At 37.1% G+C, this 18,773-nt stretch overlaps 1 protein-coding gene across 2 annotated transcripts in view; it reads right to left on the reverse strand.

The window, feature by feature from the left end:
• Positions 1–4,652: 4,652 nt before the first annotated feature.
• The window catches only part of SESTD1 (SEC14 and spectrin domain containing 1), a 149,908-nt gene continuing 135,787 nt past the window's right edge, over positions 4,653–18,773 (reverse strand). For both annotated transcript variants that reach the window (XM_025405481.1, XM_025405482.1), the window contains 5 exons: positions 12,903–12,984; positions 12,060–12,182; positions 10,440–10,631; positions 7,746–7,867; positions 4,653–5,378 (listed from right to left, as the gene is read on the reverse strand). In XM_025405481.1, coding sequence (XP_025261266.1) covers positions 5,249–5,378; positions 7,746–7,867; positions 10,440–10,631; positions 12,060–12,182; positions 12,903–12,984 — 649 coding nt within the window. In that variant the 3' untranslated portion in view covers positions 4,653–5,248. The remainder of the gene's footprint in view (positions 5,379–7,745; positions 7,868–10,439; positions 10,632–12,059; positions 12,183–12,902; positions 12,985–18,773) is intronic.

Here is an 18,773-nt window from a genome sequence, read left to right on the forward strand (position 1 = left end):
CCACGAATGTTTTTCAGTCTTAGACTCCCCTGTATTTATGCCAGCTCATGGAGTGTCCTTAGTTCTGTGCCTCTATTATAGTATCAGTTGGCCATTTTCTGTTCATCACTGCCTGAGTTTACCAAGAGACTGCTCCTAAGCATAACCAGCACTAATTGTGGTCTTGTCATGTTTTGTTGTTGGGTTTTTTTTTTTAACCTCATTATTGGGATACTTCATAAATAACAGATTTATGCTCTTGTTGTCTACTGGTTGGTGCTTGCTCACTAATACCAACTCCTAGTATGACTTGCTTTTACTTGTGTCTATTAATGGGGTTACATCACACCCTGTCAACCTCAAAACATGATACTCACCACTTGTCTTCCATCTTGCTGGTCTATTATCTTCCTATAAAAACAGCTAATTTGTCAGATTTCAAAGCCTTATTATTTACTGATGAGCTTACCAACTGTACCTTTTGTATCTTCAGTGTGTTAATTCTGAACATACATTCTGACACACTAGTGAACTGGAGGTGAGGGTGAAGGGGTGGTGGAGCTAATGGGGCGGGGGGGGGGGCAGCGAACATAAGCAAAGTGCCATTTCCTCACCATCCCATGCTTGTCATGTGAGACAACAGAAAGAAAAAAGAATACTCTATTTTCTATTCTGAAAAGATAATTATAGCAATGATACTTTCCATTCTGTTTATTTCTGGATATTTTGGTTTCAACACTTCTTTATATATTTTATCCTCGAAATTGGTATGACTTCTCTATTTTACAGTCCCAGAGAAATTCTCAGATTTTTTTTTAACCAAGGTCACAGTAAATAGCAAAGCCAGATTTTTGAAGCCAAGTATTCAAGCTCCAAACACTTTCCATTATATTCATTACAGTTCTTGTTTTAGCTAGTATGGTCTTTCCTCTACAAGTATTGCCATTATTTATGCTTCTTAGCTAAACCTAGACTTTTCAGTAGCATGTATGAAAGTCAAATAATGTCAAATGGTAAGTTTCTACTTCATCTCATCAGGGTATTTGTTGCTCTATATACCAGCATAGTATATTTTCTACTCCCAACTGAAGCTTTTCATTTTTAGGACTGAAAGTTAACAAGAAGTCTACTAATTAGGTTAACTGCTTAGTTATGTTCCAGCCATGTTTTTAATGCTAGAGAATTTTTCCTTTGGGGGCTTAAGAAAAGATATCCTAATCATACAGATCTCACTACTGATAATATACTTAATGGTGCTTGTTTCTGCCTGTACTGAAGATGTAAAGGACATTAGCAGCCACAGTATGTTTAGTTTTTAGTAGCAACAGTATTTTACTATGGCCTTGTGTATTTTGGGTAGGATGTGAGAAGGGGAGGAGTACACAATAATGCCCAACCTCTATTGGCAAGTAACTTACAATATAGTAGAGAATTCTGACTATTTCTTCGAATGTAGACCACATAGTGAGACAGATTCAGCTAACTTCATAATCACATAATTGGTAACAATGGGTTTAGATCAGAGAGTATGGTTTACTCATCACTATCAGTAAGGTAACTTAATTGTCATGCTCATACTAAGGAGTATGACACTAATAATAATACCACTCCATATGTCAGCTAATAAGATAATGAAATAACAAACACGTTAAGACTAGCTAACACATGGGAGCAATAGCCAATGTAAATTTCTATAAAGTGAGAAGTAGTCAATCTTCTACCTAGCAATGAAGCCTACACCTGCCATCAATATCCCAGCTGGCAGGCTGAGCAGTTTCATCAACATCACCAATGAGTCACCAGAACAGAACAAAGTCACCAACAATGAGGACTGGGAACAAAGCCAATCTGACCTAAAATGAAGTTATCATTTTTGCATCATAACTCTGCTGGGTTAGACATGTGTGAAGAACAGATGCCAAAATGCCATTAAATATTAAGTTTACACAGGAGCAAACAAATGATAAGATGAAAGAAAAAAAAATCCTCAAACAAACAAACAAAAAAACCCCAAAAACCAAACAAAATAAAACTAATCCTGCCAGCATTTTAATAATTCCCTGAGATGGGCTAAAGGAATGTGGGAGGTTGTGACATATACCAATTAGAAATGAGTGGTTCTTACGGAGATTTGCAAGCTGATGTTAATTTATGACATAGAAACAGCTTGTGGAGGCCAGGCGCGGTGGCTCATGCCTGGAATCCCAGCACTTTGGGAGGCCGAGGCGGGCAGATCACGAGGTCAGGAAATCGAGACCATCCTGGCTAACACAGTGAAACCCGTCTCTACTAAAAATACAAAAAATTAGCCGGGCATGGTGGTGCACACCTGTAGTCCCAGCTACTTGGGAGGCTGAGGCAGGAGAATGGTGTGAACCTGGGAGGCGGGGCTTGCATGGGGCTGAGCGGAGATCGCACCACTGCACTCCAGCCTGGGCGACAGAGCGAGACTCCGTCTCAAAAAAAAAAAAAAAAAAAAAGAAAGAAAGCAAAAGAAACAGCTTGTGGTTTCAAACATATTGCAGTCACTTTTTTCACATGTTCACTTTAAGTGAGCTATGACCCTATGGAAAAAAGTCACTTTAGGGCATTGTTGGATTTTCATTCATAACTCTGTGTATGTACAGATACACATATGAAAGCAGCAGCAAATTTACAGATGAGGAGCAACGACATTCAATGTTAAAATCAGACTTGACCTCATGTGAAACACTCCATTTACAAATAACATTTATGAATCCGGCCTTATTTTACTTTTTGTAGGTAGGATAGCTTAAGTTATATAAAAATTAACTCATTTGGCAATTATAACTCTATGAGTTGATGGTGGAATTACTAACAAACCAGTTCCTTTCTAAGCAAAGTCTTAAGAAAAACATTCTAACTACTCTGAAATTCAGTAGAAGAAACAGATATTGAGTATTGATATTCAGTTATTGAGTATAACTAAATATCTAAAGTAGTATCTAAGAATCTAAGAATAGATTCACTTGTAAGTCAGTTCTAACTTTAAAAAATAAGTATATTTAAAACATACTTCAGACTGCAATATAACAGGGATTATTACTAATGCCTATAATACACCATTCATATTTAGGAGGACTGGGCATCTGTTATGCATGAGCAAGACTGGGAATGGGAGAAGACAAGATTCCTTCCCTCAAAAGAGCTTAGTGGGTACAGACATAAACAACTGTAGAATGTGACTAGCACCATCATGAAGACTGAAATAAATAATCACAAAAGTTCATACTCATAGCAGTAAAGCCCCAAAGGACTGAGAAGATTATCAAGTATAGAAAGAACTTCCTGGATGTTCTCAGAAGCAGTGACCACATAAGACAAGAGGGAGCAGTTGAACTTTGCCCTGAATTTCCTGGCATGTTTGACTAGGAAAAAAGGCTGCACCATTAACCTAAATTGTTCCAGAAGGAAAAGGTGATAAATATTGTAAATCTTTAATCAAGGTTGAAATGTCAAGTAGGCAATTAAAAAGAAGTACAGGTCTAGATTTCTGGACCAGATATGTAATCCAGAACACTGGTATAAAATAAAAACCATAAGGATGAGATACCTAGAGAAGAGCCAAAAGCATTCTGAGGACAGGATCTGAGAGAGCACATGTTCAGCAGGCACATCTTAAATTAGGGTTATGCGACTGTACTCACAGTTATTTCAGAGGATAGCATCTTCAAGGAAGGAGACACTGTCTAGGAAAGGTTGCTCAATGGTGTAAATGTTGCAGAGAGAAAAGGGTAAGGGATTCAGACAGAGAAAAAACCATTCAGTTTGGTAACTGGAGGCCACTGTTGACTTTCAAAAGAAGTTTCAGTAGAGTACTATGTAAAACCAGACTACAAGGTGCCGAGTAGTGAGTGATGAGGATGTAGGGGCATTGGATGTGGATTTCTCCAAGAAGTCTGTCAGTGAAGAAGGTTGGAAAATCCAGGTTAAGAGGGAGGGTTTTTTTTTTTTTTTTTGCATCAGAGGATACATGAACATGTTTGTAGACCTCAAAAAGGAACCAGTATACAACTCGTTTGTAATTTTGTAACAACTACAAGCCTAAAAAATAATTTTTAATCTTTTAAAAAATTTTCTGAAATAAAAATACACAAAATTTAAATTATATGCATTTCACCATTTAAACTTAATACAAACTTAAAAGCACTAGCATTTCATGATAAATTTTATTTCTAAAGGAGTCATACAGTTCTGTTACTGGACTACTTAAGAATTTATTTTGCTTTTAGACTATAATGAGAAACTAAATTTTATTAACAATTGCTATTTTAGTTCCAGACAGATTACTCTGATATAAAGGATTACACTGAAGTAATTGTGTATGCCTTCTTCCTCAGCCCTCCTCCCCTAAAGACAAAGTATCTTCAGGGTAGTTAATAATTTTGAGAATATTTTTCAAGTTGAAGAAGAGAAAAATTAGAAATAGTATTCCATTATTAATAAGTTCTTAAAGATCTAAATTGTTCACAATAATTTTTCATGATAAACATGCTTATTTATTATATATACATGCTTACATATGAATTTCCTGTCTAAAACGCATGCAACCACCATGAAAAAACAAATATTAAACCATCTTCACAGTCCTAAGAATGCCCTTTTAAATAAGGCACTCATGTTTAGAAATAGGATGTAACTACTAAATTAAATAAGATGTTTAAAGAAGTCTTTTATTAAGCACAAACAACTTTTAATACGTTATCAATACAAATAGGAAAAGGTCTTTTAATGACTATGATATATCAAATATCTGAAAGGTTTTCTCCATATTGACACAATAAAAATAATCAATTCTGAAGAATTACAAAGTAAAATTTTGAGGACACCACTATTTACTAATAAGAGTTTAACTACTGCCTAAATTTACTAAATCACCTGTGGAGGAAGGGCAACCTTTTTTTTTTTTTTTAATAGAGAAAATTCCTACTCTTATTAGCACCATTCAAAGCTTATTATCAGTTGTTTATCTACAAACTGACAGGTCAGGTAAAGCTTTAAAGCAAGTTTTCAGTGCAATGTTTATAGTTCCTTCTTTTAAGATACTTGGAGTCTACAGCCTCGAAGCATGTTAAGTAATTATGCCTTGGTAATAGCAAGGTGTTAACATATAAAGAGAAATGTGTCATGAAAAGAAATGAGACTTATTTTGGCTGTGAAATGCATCTTAATGTGTGGTGGCTAATGCTGTAGTATGTTGACAACATGCGGGATCATGAACTGCAAATCTGTAGGTAGCTGGTAGCTATTAGCTCTCTGTGGTCACCATTTCAGGATGTCTCAGCTGCTGCCTTTTGAGATTAACTAGTTTCATCCTGTCTCTGATGTGTTCTGCAGTAGAAGCCATGTCACTTGGACTCCCAAAATATTGTTCGGTTCTAAAAATCCAAACACACAGAAAAACCTCAGATTAATACAAATCCATTAACCGCAGTGAATACAAATAGAAGCAAAAGTTTACCATAAAAAATCTACATGAGATAGCCTATGTGTAAATATCAGTTTATCTGTGATCACACCGTTTATCTGTGAGCAGGAAATTCAGCAGGAAAAACATTTTTTTAAATGGCATAAAATACATTAAGACATGAGAAAAATATATTGGTGGTGTAAAGGTTATATCATGTGTACTTATGAGATAGTAGCAACAAACCGAACAATGAAACACTGGAAATATGTGGGTCCAGAAGCATACACAAACACAAAATTTATACATGTACTTGAGTACTACTGGCTGGGGACACCACTTGTCTATACAGCTGGCAAGCAAAATAAATATTCTTTATAATGTTATGACATTGTTTGGTACATTAACAGATAAAATCATTAATTTTATTCTACTCTCAAAGATACTGTATTCAGAGTCACAGAATATTTTTAGAGCTGGATGATTTCTTAGAAATTATCACGCTAATTTCTTTATTTTTTAGATCAGAAAAGTGGAACCTAGAAAGTTAAATGATGTAAGCAAAGTCGCACAGGGAAAAACTAGAATTTCAACCTAGGTCTTCGAGCAGTGAATCCCGAGAGACCATCAATCTCTTTTACCAGGAGAAGGTATAAAAGACAAATCTGTCCAACCTGTCAAACTATACATGGTATAAACAGATTACCATTATATTAATAATTATGGAAAACATTACACACAACTTTGGGAAATATTTAATTTAGCAAAATACCTAAAAGAGATATAAATAAGTTTTAATATGAATATAAAGTGGAATAAAATAGCAATTCCAAAATGTTAAAGGTAGATGTGAACTTTGAATATACAGTACTAACATTCTTTTATCTTAAAAGGATGAGGAAATGACACATGGACTATCTGTGAAACACAGACAAGAAGCTGAAGCAAGCATAAAAGCGAGAGGTGTTCCTAGGCTGACATGGGTAGAACAGGAGGCTGATTGTGTGACAACTGGTTGTGAAATGTAGGAATCAGGGAGGGTAAGGGATCCTGGAATGGAACAACCAGAAACACACCTATAATTATGTTACTAGGTTACTAGCTGAAATTTGTTCTCTTTTATTGCAGATGTAGGTGACTTTAGCCTACTTCCAATTGTTCAAGTTTAGGTGTGGCTTGAGATAACATAAGTATAGACTATGAATAATATTCTTTCAAGGGAATAAAATGCCATCTTTTCAGTATCAATCCCAAATAATCACTGGGAGATCATGGCACAGTAGTAGCAGTGCTTATTATGTGTCAGATCTGTTTTAAGTACTTTCTATTTATTTTGCTCAGGTAATTCCCACGCCCCCGTAACCTGAGGAGGTAGGAGTGTTACATGGCTGTTTTTAGATTAGGTAATTGAGGCACAAAGGTTAAGTGGCTTGCCCAAGGTGTTATAGCGAGTAGGTGGTAGAGCTGAGACCTCTGGCTCCAGAGTACACAGACTCACTCCATCACACTATACCACAATGTTAAAGATATTTGTATTTTTATTTAATGGTTTGTTTACTCTATCATTTGAATTAAATATCCTCTGGATTATCTCTAAATTATTTTCACTAAGAATCAGATCTAAATCACCGGGGATGAAGTTCCTCCTGATTCTTTTCCTGGTCCATTTCTTTTGCATCAGATTATTTCATATTTTTATCACTGACTATTTGAAATGGAAAGGTGTAAGAAAATCAGGATCCCATCCCTTCACACATAAAGAAATTAGAACGCCATACAACACAGTACAAAGAGAATAGGTTTGGAGTCACACAGACAGACCTCAGATTGTATCCTTACTCTAACACTTAGAAGCTGTGAAATCCTGAGAGCCTTACTTAATCTCTCTGGGCCTCAGTTTCTTCATTTGTAAATCAGGAATAATCATACTGGTTTGGTCCTCTTTGGTCAAAAGAAGGTGAAATGTTTCACTTGGTACTTGGCATATACTATGAACTCACTAACCATTAGTCCCTTGTCCCCTCTTCCTTTTCCTGAATGAAGCCCCAAGTCACACTATTCCCTACCATCATAGCCAAGGCTAGAACCCAGTGTCTTAATCTAGTCAATGATCATTCTACAACAAGCTGTCAAGAAGCAACACATCTGATGTCAGCAAGTACCATTACTGGCTAAGAGGTGTGGATTTCTTTTCATTTTAAATTAATTTATCGTAGGAGTTAAAGCTGTGGACCAAACCTAATTTATTTGGCTTTTTAAAGAATAGATTTCCTCTTTTAATGATTTCACTTTAAGACCACATCAATAAAAAATAAAATTATAAGAACATGCCCCATACCCATCAGGATAAACTACAGGAACAGTTAATCTATCCAAAAGTGATTTCCCAACTGCTTCAATTTCATCAAATTGCTCCTCATCATTAATAGCTTCAGGCTCTTCTGGACAGTCCTGCAAAATCTGCAGCAAATAAAAGAGCAACATCAATTAAGAGACACAGAAAGGTCTGCAGTTTCAGAGGATCCAAAAAAAAAAAAAAAGAGAGAGAGAAAAGAGAGAAATAGAATCAAGCTCATACAAATGTGGTAGATTATAAGGCATTTTCTTGTTCTTAGCATCTTCAGGTATACCACTATGTAAGACTGATCTATTATTGGCAAAATTCTTCAAGAAATTCAAACAACAAAATGAAATACATAATTCCTACTAATAATATGGTGATTTCCAAGAAAGAAAATGCTAGACTACTATTTGGAAAATAAGTTCAACCTATCCTTAAGAAGTATTTTTTCATTTATTAAGTAGCCATTTATTGAACAGTTTACTCTATGTTTATTTAGCAGCCTGGAAGGTGAAGGAGGTATAGACTGTTCTCAAAAGGCACACAGACATTACAAATGAAAAATTATATGAATAAAAAACAACACAGAGTACAAATATATAACTGATGTGACAACTTAGCTCGATGATAATATTTAACAAGTGATCTGCTGGCTTGAGTTAACTGCCGTAAAATGATTAGGTTATAATTCAAATATGGGAATCTCTATAGTCCTTGATGAGATACTGTTCTTCACTTCACCCTAACCATTACTATTTAAATTAAACCACAAGAAAGAACTGCAAAATTTGAGAGACAGAGAAGAAAAAGAAGTATTCATTTTTACAACTTTTCTTTGCATTACACTTTAGGGAATTCAATCATGTTTACTTCAGCATTACTCATAAACAGACATTTTTGTATTTTAAAACTCAAGATTTAATTCAGATATTTTTCTAATCATTATACATATAGACAATTTGCTTATAGTTGTGGTTATTTATATTTATGCTTAATGGTATAAAATAGAATACAGTCAAGAGGAAAGTAATATCTGATAAAGGGTTTTACTTAAGTTTGTACAACCTAAGTAAATCAAATTTAAATCAAATTTACTACAAGCAAGATAAAGGCTAGGTAACAGGAAAAAAATGGAAACAACTTTGTATTCAAAAAAACCTTTCAACTCTATTCATTCTTATATGACCTCATAAAAAGGTAGTTAAAAGTAGTATCCTAAAAAGTCATCAGTGGGCCAGGCACGGTGGCTCATGCCTGTAATCCCCGCACTTCGGGAGGCCGAGGCGGGTGAATTACAAGGTCAGGAGATGGAGACCATTCTGTCTAACACAGTGAAATCCCGTCTCTACTAAAAAATTAAAAAAATTAGCTAGGTGTGGTGGTGGGCGCCTGTAGTCCCAGCTACTCGGGAGGCTGAGGCAGGAGAATGGCGTGAACCTGGGAGGCTGAGCTTGCAGTGAGCCGAGATCGTGCCACTGCACTCTAGTCTGGGTGACAGAGTGAGACTCCGTCTTGAAAAAAAAAAAAGTTATCAGTGGTGCTAGACATTGGGCCAATGGTCACCCTTTGACAGTGAGGTGGTGGGGGGAGCAGTACTGTGACTACAGGAACGGAGGGGAGCTTCTGGATGCTGGTAATGGTCTGTTTTTTTGAACGGTAAACTGATTACACAGGTGTGTTCACTTTGTGACATCTCACTGCACAGAATACTTGTGGTCTGTATGTTTTCTATGTTAACAGTATACTTCATAATAATAAAAAATTCTCATTGAAACAATCAGTAAACAAGTTACACCATTTTGTATACTTCCATTTATTAGGCCCATGTTCATCAAACACTGATCTATGGAGTTCAATGACCAGCTGAAAATGAGTTAACTATGGACACTTCCCAACAGATGTACTTCATAACTCAGAAACTGTTTAATTCCTGAGGTTCCTTGCAACGTCTGTTCTACGGATCGAGTTAGGTTTGCTAATATCTCAAAATGTATTGAACATTCCCTACGTATAAACTTTTATTGTAAGAGATCAAAATAAAATTAACTACATAATAAAGTTCCTTTTCAGAATGGATATGTAAGGCTTGGGTACAATAAATTCCTACTACAAAGAGTAAGAAAAAAGTTCTATTGAAGATGTGTCCAAATAACCCTGCATATTTTATTTTTTGTTTCTGGAATTAATGACCTTAATTCATTGAATAATAAATTCTAGAATGAATCTTTAAAGAACCCATATAAAAAAGCATTTTACTTTTGTCCTTATTTTTTTAATGTTCCTACTTTATAAAATCACAAGGTGCCTTTTAAAAAATGTGTGACAATTAATAGCAGTTGCCAAAGCAAAAAGTTTCCCTTCCAGGCATAACGAAAGAGATTGAACTCATGATACTCTAAAGAACAGAGGGCATATTCTGGACACCAGGCTTGGTGAGGAGACAAGTGTAAAGAGAAGACTACCACGTGGTTCTAGATTTCTTTAATCACAGCTCTCCAGCACTGGTAAGAATCAAGAATTTAATTTGAACTCTCTAAGGCAATATATTATATCTAAAACAAACTGTAACAATGGAACTAATATAAATATTGAAAAATAGATCAGTTATAGTTACATTACTAAAATTAACATACTTTAAACACATATAATAAATACCACTGAGAATAACATTTCAAAAAAAAAAAAGCAAACCTTTTCAGCATTTGAGTGAAATGCAATAGCCATTTCCAACCTATGTACTCTCTCTTCAGATGCTATTGTAAATTGTTTCCATACTCTGTTCAATCGAGGAAGTGTATCCCCAGATGACCGAGAAGTGCAACGCAAAGACTGGCATAACACCACTGTGGCCTGTAGCAACTGTCTGCCATAGTCATAAGTGCTCTAAAAAAGAAAAGGAAACATAAAATTATAAAAAAAGAATTCTTAAGAGAAGGATGAGGAAAGTGTGCAGGAAGACTGTCCTTACAATTAAGTGACACTACTAGAAATCAATACTGAATAAATCTAGTGGCACTTATTACTACAAATTATCTGTGTGTATAAATAATAAAGGGGAAGCAATATTTTTGGTTAGTTTATAATAAGTTTCTTGGCCAGGCACAGTGGCTCATGTCTGTAATCCCAGCACTTTGGGAGGCTGAGGTGGGAGGATCGCTTGAATCTAGGCGTTCAAGACCAGCTTGGCCCACATAGCAAGATCCTGCCCCAAAAAAATGAAAAAAAAAAAAAAAAAATTGGTTGAGTTTGGCCACACTTGCCTATAGTCCCAGCTACCTCGGAGGCTGAGGCAGGAGGATCACTTGAACCCGGGAGTTGGAGGATGCAGAGAGCTATCATTGTGCTACCACATTATATCATAAGTGACAGAGCAAGGCCTTGTCTCAAAAAAATAAATTGTTTTAAAATTTTTAATTAGAAAAAAAGTCTCTTTCTGTTAGGCTTCCCCACTTCATTCTGTTTCCCCCATCACAATCCGCCAAATTTCACTGGCCAGAAAGAATGTCTGCTTATGAATTAATCAAAACTACTTTCAAAAGAAGGTGAAATTAGGCACTTTATATTCCATATAGGAAACTACACCTGCTACAATGTGAACTCATTATCAGGGAAAATAAGATACTTATTGGCTTGGCGCCGTAGCTCACACCTGTAATCCCAGCACTTTGGGAGGCCGAGGTGGGTGGATCACTTGAGGTCAGGAGTTCAAGACCAGCCTGGCCAACAAGGTAAAACCCCATCTCTACTAAATATACAAAAACTAGCCAGGCGTGGTGGCCGGTGCCTGTAATCCCAGCTACTCAGGCGGCTGAGGCATGAGAATCGCTTGAACCTGGGAGGCAGAGGTTGCAGTGAGCTGAGATTACATCACTGCACTCCAGCCTGGGCAACAGAGGAAGATTCTGTCTTTAAAAAAAAAAAAAAGAAAGAAAGATACTTTTCACCACAAAAAAGTTCTGTATTATTATGCTAACACTAGTGAGATGCAGAAAGTGAGGTTTCTTATTTACTGATATTAACATCCATTTCATATTAACTTCTGTGAATCAACAGCTGGATTGCCTAAAAAATGCCACAATATATAGCATAAATCAGAGGGACAATGCAGAACATGTATTCAGGGAAACATAAACCCTCTCAAGTTTATGCAGGCTAGTTTTGATGCACCAGCTGACACTTTCTTAATTCTGTGATACTTCTGGAATAACAAAACTAACCTTCTTGTACTTGGAGGGTAAAGTTACATTATAATCATGCAGAAAGCTATTCAAACACTGAGCTTGTGGAAAAGGAAGATAACCAGTTTTGCACCTGTGCAACATCAACAAATTTTCTATGCTTTTCCAGCAAAACTTTCGTTTCTTGAGCATCATCGCCCAATCTGATGTGAGTCTTAAGCAGAGCATCCAGAAGTTCACTTAGCCATTCTACTGCCTAAACAAAAAGACATAACAATGAAGCTGGATTCAGAACTCTTTACTTATTGTATCAAAATGTCATTTATACAGTGATTACTATCATGTGATTAATGAATCTATTAATTATAACCTAAAGTCTTAAAAGCTTATTTCATTCAATGATAAGCTACATGAATTAATTACCTCTCCTACTCCTCAAAATTTTTTAAATCTGAAGGCAAGACATACTAAAGAAAAGCATTCTTTTAAAGTTAATATCACATAATAAAAGATCATGTATTTCTGTATATAGATCCATCAAGATTGCATTATAGATTTGTGTTACTATATAAAACCAAAAATTTTCTCTAAATCAAACTGAAATGATGTTCTCTAATGATAACAACAAAATATATCAAATTGTTTATCTGGTGTTGAAATTTCTCTTGCAGATGCAAGAGAGCAAAATGCAATGTGCTCCACCAGATTTTATCCTGGATGTAACTGACAACCTAATCAACAATAATAATTAATCCCAATCTCTAGCTCAATAGAGGATTTCATTGAGAAGATTAAGTTAAATGAGATCAATAAACTAGCTGGAAATACTAAAGTGTATTCTTCAACAGGATAAACTAGAACCTGACTTCAAGAATTTACTTTTTAGGACCATGAAAAGTACACTTTTGTTTGTAGTTAAGATGAAATCAATCTTCTAAGAAAAGCTAATCACATAATATAGCTGGCTGGTCCTTACCTGAGCAGCATCTTCTTCACATTTAAACAACTGCACCATCTGAAGCATCTTTAACCTTCGCACATCTACCATGTCTTCACATCTAATGAACCCAAACATAAATTTAACTCATCATTTGTTTTATTGATTACTATTGTAACATCATCATTTGACATGTGTGTTTTATAGTACACTAAAATACTTAGTCCTACACAATGGAGAATCCAACTATTTTGTATTGATTTGTAAGAATTTTAGGGATATTTATATCAATGTTACATCAAAACGTCAAAATACCCAAATGATACTCAATGACAAACCCTCTTAAGGATAGCACGGATTCTGCAAAATATTAAAGCAAAATGTAAGGACAACAGTACACTAAAACCCCAAAAATCTCCATTGCTGTTTAGCATCAAACAAGTTTCAAGGATAAAAGTGTAATGTTTCTCAAATATAGGATGATATTTTTTTGAGACAAGGTCTCACTCAAGCACCTAGACTGGAGTGCAGTGGCACCATCATAGCTCACTACAACCTCAAACTCCTGAGCTTAAATGATCCTCACATTTCAGCCTCCCAAGTAGCTGAGACTACAGGTGTGCACCACTATGCCCAGCTAAAGAAACTTCTAAAAATTAATGCTTTTCGTTATATTATAGTACCTAAAATAATATATATATATATATTTTTAAACCTTCCATCTACATTCTTAGAAACAACTAGATGGAGGGCTTAAAAAAACAAAACAAAAAAACCCTACTGACCTCTGGGTGTAGAGAAACACAATTCAAATTATTTTTTAATCTTGCTGTGGTCTGTTTGGATAATATAACCATTTAAGTTTTAAGGCAACTTAACCTAACTCTGGTTCCTTCATTTCCATGCAATTCTGTGTACTGCAGGTGGGATGGAGGACTCCCACTGCAGTCTCAAATGTCTATAACAAGTTACCAGTGACTGTGCTCTACTGTACTTGATGTCCTTAAAGAAAGTTTAATAACAATATAGAAGTAGGTATCACAAGGCTTTTTTTAAAAATAAATAAAGCAGCTCTCAATAAAAGCTGTAATATGACATTAAAATTCAGCTTGGTTAAAGTAATTCCACAATGGATTGAAGGGAAGTGATACTTATTTTTTAAATATGAAACTAAAAAACAATGTAGGCCACTTTAATGATGAAGATGGTATCATACATATACTGTATTCAGGTATTAATGTGTGCTGGGGAAAATATAAGATATGGTCTCTACTATCAAGATGCTCCCATTTGCAGAGATGTAATAAGTACTATTATAAAGCTATTTAAAATGTTTTATAAGAGTAGGGAGGAGCACGTGACTAACTTGCCTTAGAAGTCCGAAAAGGCTTCCTAAAGTAAGTATCCCTGAGTCTTGAAGAGTAAGTAGGAATTCACTGAGCAGAAAATGAGGAAAGAAGTATTCTTAGTCATGGATGCATGAAACAGCATGATGCTTTCAGGGAGATAAAAACAACTGTGTGATTTTATGGGAATGTTATAGAAGATAAAATTATGCAAGATTGGATTATGAAGGGTCTCCTACATTATTCCAAGAAGACTAACTCCATCTGAGCAAACAGGAAGTCACTGAAGGAAGTTTTACACAATTGCCGTACTTTATGAAGATTACTCTTATATATAAAAACCTGGAGTAGCCAGGCCAGAGGCAGATAAGGGTTTAAGATTTTGACCAGAAATGTTTGAGATTCAGAGACAGCAGAACCTGGACATTTGATAAGGGATGAGAAAGATGAAGGATTTTAGGATAAATCTCAAGTTTGGTAGCTGATGGTAACTTTAACTTAGGTAGGAAATTAAAAAAGGAGGGCAAGTTTAGAGGAAAAAAAGAGGAAAAAAGGAGGGCAAGTTTAGAGGAAAATGATTCCAGTCTGGACATACTAGGTGTTCTGGTTTGGATTTGGGTTTTGGATTTGTGTCCCCACCCAAATCTAATACCAAAGTGTAATCCCAATATTGGAGGAGGAACCTGGTGGGATGTGATTAGATCACGGGGGCAGATTTCCCCCTTAATGTTCTTGTGTAAGTCAGATCTCACAAGATCTGGTTGGTTAAAAGTATGTGGCACTGTCCCCTTCACTCTCTTCCTCCTCCAGCTGTGTAAGACATGTCTGCTTCCCCTTCATTCTCCCACCATGATTGAAAGTTTCCTGAGGCGTCCCCAGCCATGCTTCCTGTACAGCCCACAGAACATTGAGCCAATTAAATCTATTGTCTTCAGAAATTCCCCAGTCTCAGATAGTTTTTTATAGCAGTGCGAGAGCAGACTAATACCAAAAACTGGTACTGGGAGTGGGGCACTGTTATAAAGATACCTGAAAATGTGTAAGCAGTGATGGAACTTGGCAATAGGCAGAGACTGGCACAGCTTGGAGGGTTCACAAGAAGACAGGAAGATGAGGGAAAGTTTGGAATTTCCTAGAGACTTGTTAATTGTTGTGACCAAAATGCTTATAGTGACACACACAGTGAAGTCCAGCCTGAGAAGGTCTCAGATGGAGATGAGGAACTTATTGGGAACTGAGGCAAAGGTCACTCTTGCTATGCTTTAGCAGAGAGACTGGCAGAATTATGCCCCTGCTCTAGTGACACATGGAACTTTGAACTTGAGAGAGGTGATTTACACTACAGAGTGGGAGAAACTTCTAAGCAGTAAAATGTTCAAGACTTCACCTGGCTGCTTCTAGCAGCCTAGGTTTGTATTTGTGAGCAAAAAGACGATGTGAGACTGGAACTTACATTTAAAAGAGAAGAAGAGCATAAAAAGTTTAGAAAATTTGCAGCCTAGCCATGTGGTAGAAAAGAAAACCCCACTTTCTGGGGAGAAATTCAAGCTGGCTGCAGAAATTCGCATAAGTAAAGAGTTGCTCAATGTTTATAACCAACACAATGGCAAACATGCCTCGAAGGCATTTCAGAAGCCTCTGCGGTAGCCCCTCCCATCACAGGCCTGGATGCCTAAGAGGGAAGAATGGTTTTGCAGCCAGGCCCAGGGCCCTGCTGCCCTGCACAATCTTGGGACAATGCTCCTTGTGTCCCAGCCATTCCAGCTCCAGGCATGGCTAAAAGGACCCCAGATACAACTCAGGCCACTGCTCCAGAGAGGGTGCAAGCTGTAAGCCTTGGTGGCTTCCACATGGTATTAAGCCTGTGGGTGCACAGAGGGCAAAAGTTGAGGCTTGGGAGCTTCTGGTTAGATTTCAGAGGATGTACAGAAATCCCTGGATGTCCAGGTAGAAGGCTGCTGCCTCATGGAGAACCTCTACTAGGACAGTGTGGAGGGGAAATGTGAGGTTGGAGCTCCCAAACAGAGTTCCCTGGGACACTGTCAAGTGGAGCTGTGAGACCCCAGAATGGCAAATCCACTGACAGCTTGCATTATGCAGCTGGAAAAGCTGTAGGCACTCTATGCCAGCCTGTGAAAGCAGCCAAGAGGGCTGTACCCTGCAGAGATACAGGGTGGAGATGCTCAAGGCCTTAGGATCTCACCTCTTGTATCAGTGTGGTCTGAATGTGAGACATGGAATCAAAGGAGATTATTCCGGGGCTTTAAGATTTCCCCTGCTGGGTTTCAGACTTGCATGGGGCCTGTAGCCCCTTTGTTTTGGCCAAATTCTCCCTCTTGGGATGGGTGTATTTACTCAGTATCTGTAACTCTGTTGTATCTTTGAAGTAACTAATTTGTGTTTGATTTTGGAGGCTCATAGTTGGACAGGACTTACCTTGTCTCAGATGAGACTATGGACTGTGGACTTTTGAGTTAATGCTGAAATGCATTAAGACTTGGGGGACTGGTTGAGAACGGATGACTTTATTTTGCAATGCGAGAAGGACATCAGATTTGGGAGGAGCCAGGGGTAGAATAATATGGTTTGGATTTGTGTCCTCACTCAAATCTCATGTTGAATTGTAATCCCCAAGTTTGGAGGAGGGGCGATATGGTTCAGCTGTGTCCCCATCCAAATCTCGCCTTGAATTGTAGTTCCCATAATCTCCACATGTTGTGGGAGGGACCCAGCGGAGGGTAATTGAATCATAGCAGCAGTTACCTCCATCCTGTTCTCATGATGGTGAGTTCTCATGAGATCTAATTGTTTTATAAGGTGCTTTCCCCTTCTTCACTCTGCACCTCTCCTTGCTGCTGCCATGTGAAGAAGGATGTGTTTGCTTTTCCTTCCACCATGATTCTGTTTCCTGGGACCTCTCCAGCCCTGCAAAGCTGTAAGTCAATTAAACTTCTTTCCTTTATAAATTGCCCTGTCTTGGATATATGCTTACAGCGGCATGAGAACAGACTAATACAACGGGCCTGGTGGGAGATGACTAGATCATGGGGGCATATATCTCCCTTGCTGTTTTAATGTAAGTGAGTTCTCATGAGATCTGGTTGTTTAAAAGTGTGCAGCACCTACCCCTTCACTCTCTTCCTCTTTCTCCATCCAAGTAAGATGTGTCTGCTTCCCCTTCCCCTTCCATCATGATTGGAGGTTTCCTGAGGTTTCCCCAGCCATGCTTCCTGTACAGCCTGTGGGACTGTGAGCCCAGTAAGCCTCTTTTCTTTAAAAATTACCCAGTCTCACGTAGTTCTTTATAGCAATGCAAGAATGGACTAATACACTAGATTTCAGCAGTACACGGGGCATTCCGCAGGCGACACTAAGTAGGCAACTGGAATTATGGGTCTATAGCACGGGAGAGGGTCTTGGTAAGAGCTGTAACTACTAAACTATGATCTATTAAAGAAAGTAATTCAAGTAGTGAGAAGGTCCAGGGAGAACATACAAAGAAGGGAATCTGGCCTCAGAAGAAACTCTGGAAGTGGTAACTTGAGCTAGTGGCCAACAAATCAGTGACAAAAACCAAGAAGAAACAGAGAAGGATCATAAATGTGTTTTCAAGAAAGACGAAATGAAAGAAAAGTCAGTTGTGCCTAACTCTAATCACAGTTAAGCAAGTCAGGACTATAAGTATTCTCTGAATTTTAAGTAAGATCCAGCATTTATTATGTTGGTAATGCTGGTAAGAGCAATGTTGAGTCAAACAGTGAGGGTAGAAGTCAGACTGAAAAGGGTTGAAAATAAATTGGAGGTAGTGGGTAAGTAGTATGAATGTACTGTAAACCTATCCAAATGACTTAGCTGTGAGGAAAAAGAGCTCTAATGCTAAAAGACAAAGAGTTGAAGAGGAAGACACACCCATGTGTGTGACTATTATTTTTAAAATAGGAGAAATTTAAGCATTTAAGTGAAAGACAGGAAGCAGAGTAGAGAATGGGATTTGATGGAGTTAGGAGTCAGGAGGGTGATCAGAATCAGAGCCTAAATGGAAGCTCAGCTTTGAGAAGAGGAGAGCTCTGTCATCCTCTGTGGTGTGAGAATAAAGCAAGTTTGCAGATATGAGGGAAGAAATTTCTGCCTCACGACTGTTTTCTCTGTGATGTAGAAGGAAGCTTTCTGTGAAGTTTTGTTGATGATCATAAAATTTTTAAGTGTGCCACATTTCATATAACCATGCTAGATTGTATATATTTCATAGACAATTTTAATCCTTTACTTTGCAATACTTTGTAGTTGCTATTGCAAACTGAATTTTCAAATAATCTTTTAAATTCCTGGTTTTATAGAAAATGAAACTAAACATCACTAGTCCATTGTTCAATCCTACTACAGCAAATATGAGAACAATGAATGTGTGACATTCTGTAAGTTTAGATGAAGAAACAGATGAATGGAGATGACAAGTTTAATGGCAACTCTAAACTAAATGAAATTTAAAAAGCAGAATTATTCTTCACAAAGTTTTTTTTAAAGCAGAACAGAGTCATCGACTACATTGGGGATATGGAATATG

This window comes from Theropithecus gelada, chromosome 12 (genome assembly GCF_003255815.1).
Source record: "Theropithecus gelada isolate Dixy chromosome 12, Tgel_1.0, whole genome shotgun sequence".
Classification (NCBI taxonomy): Eukaryota; Metazoa; Chordata; class Mammalia; order Primates; family Cercopithecidae; genus Theropithecus; species Theropithecus gelada.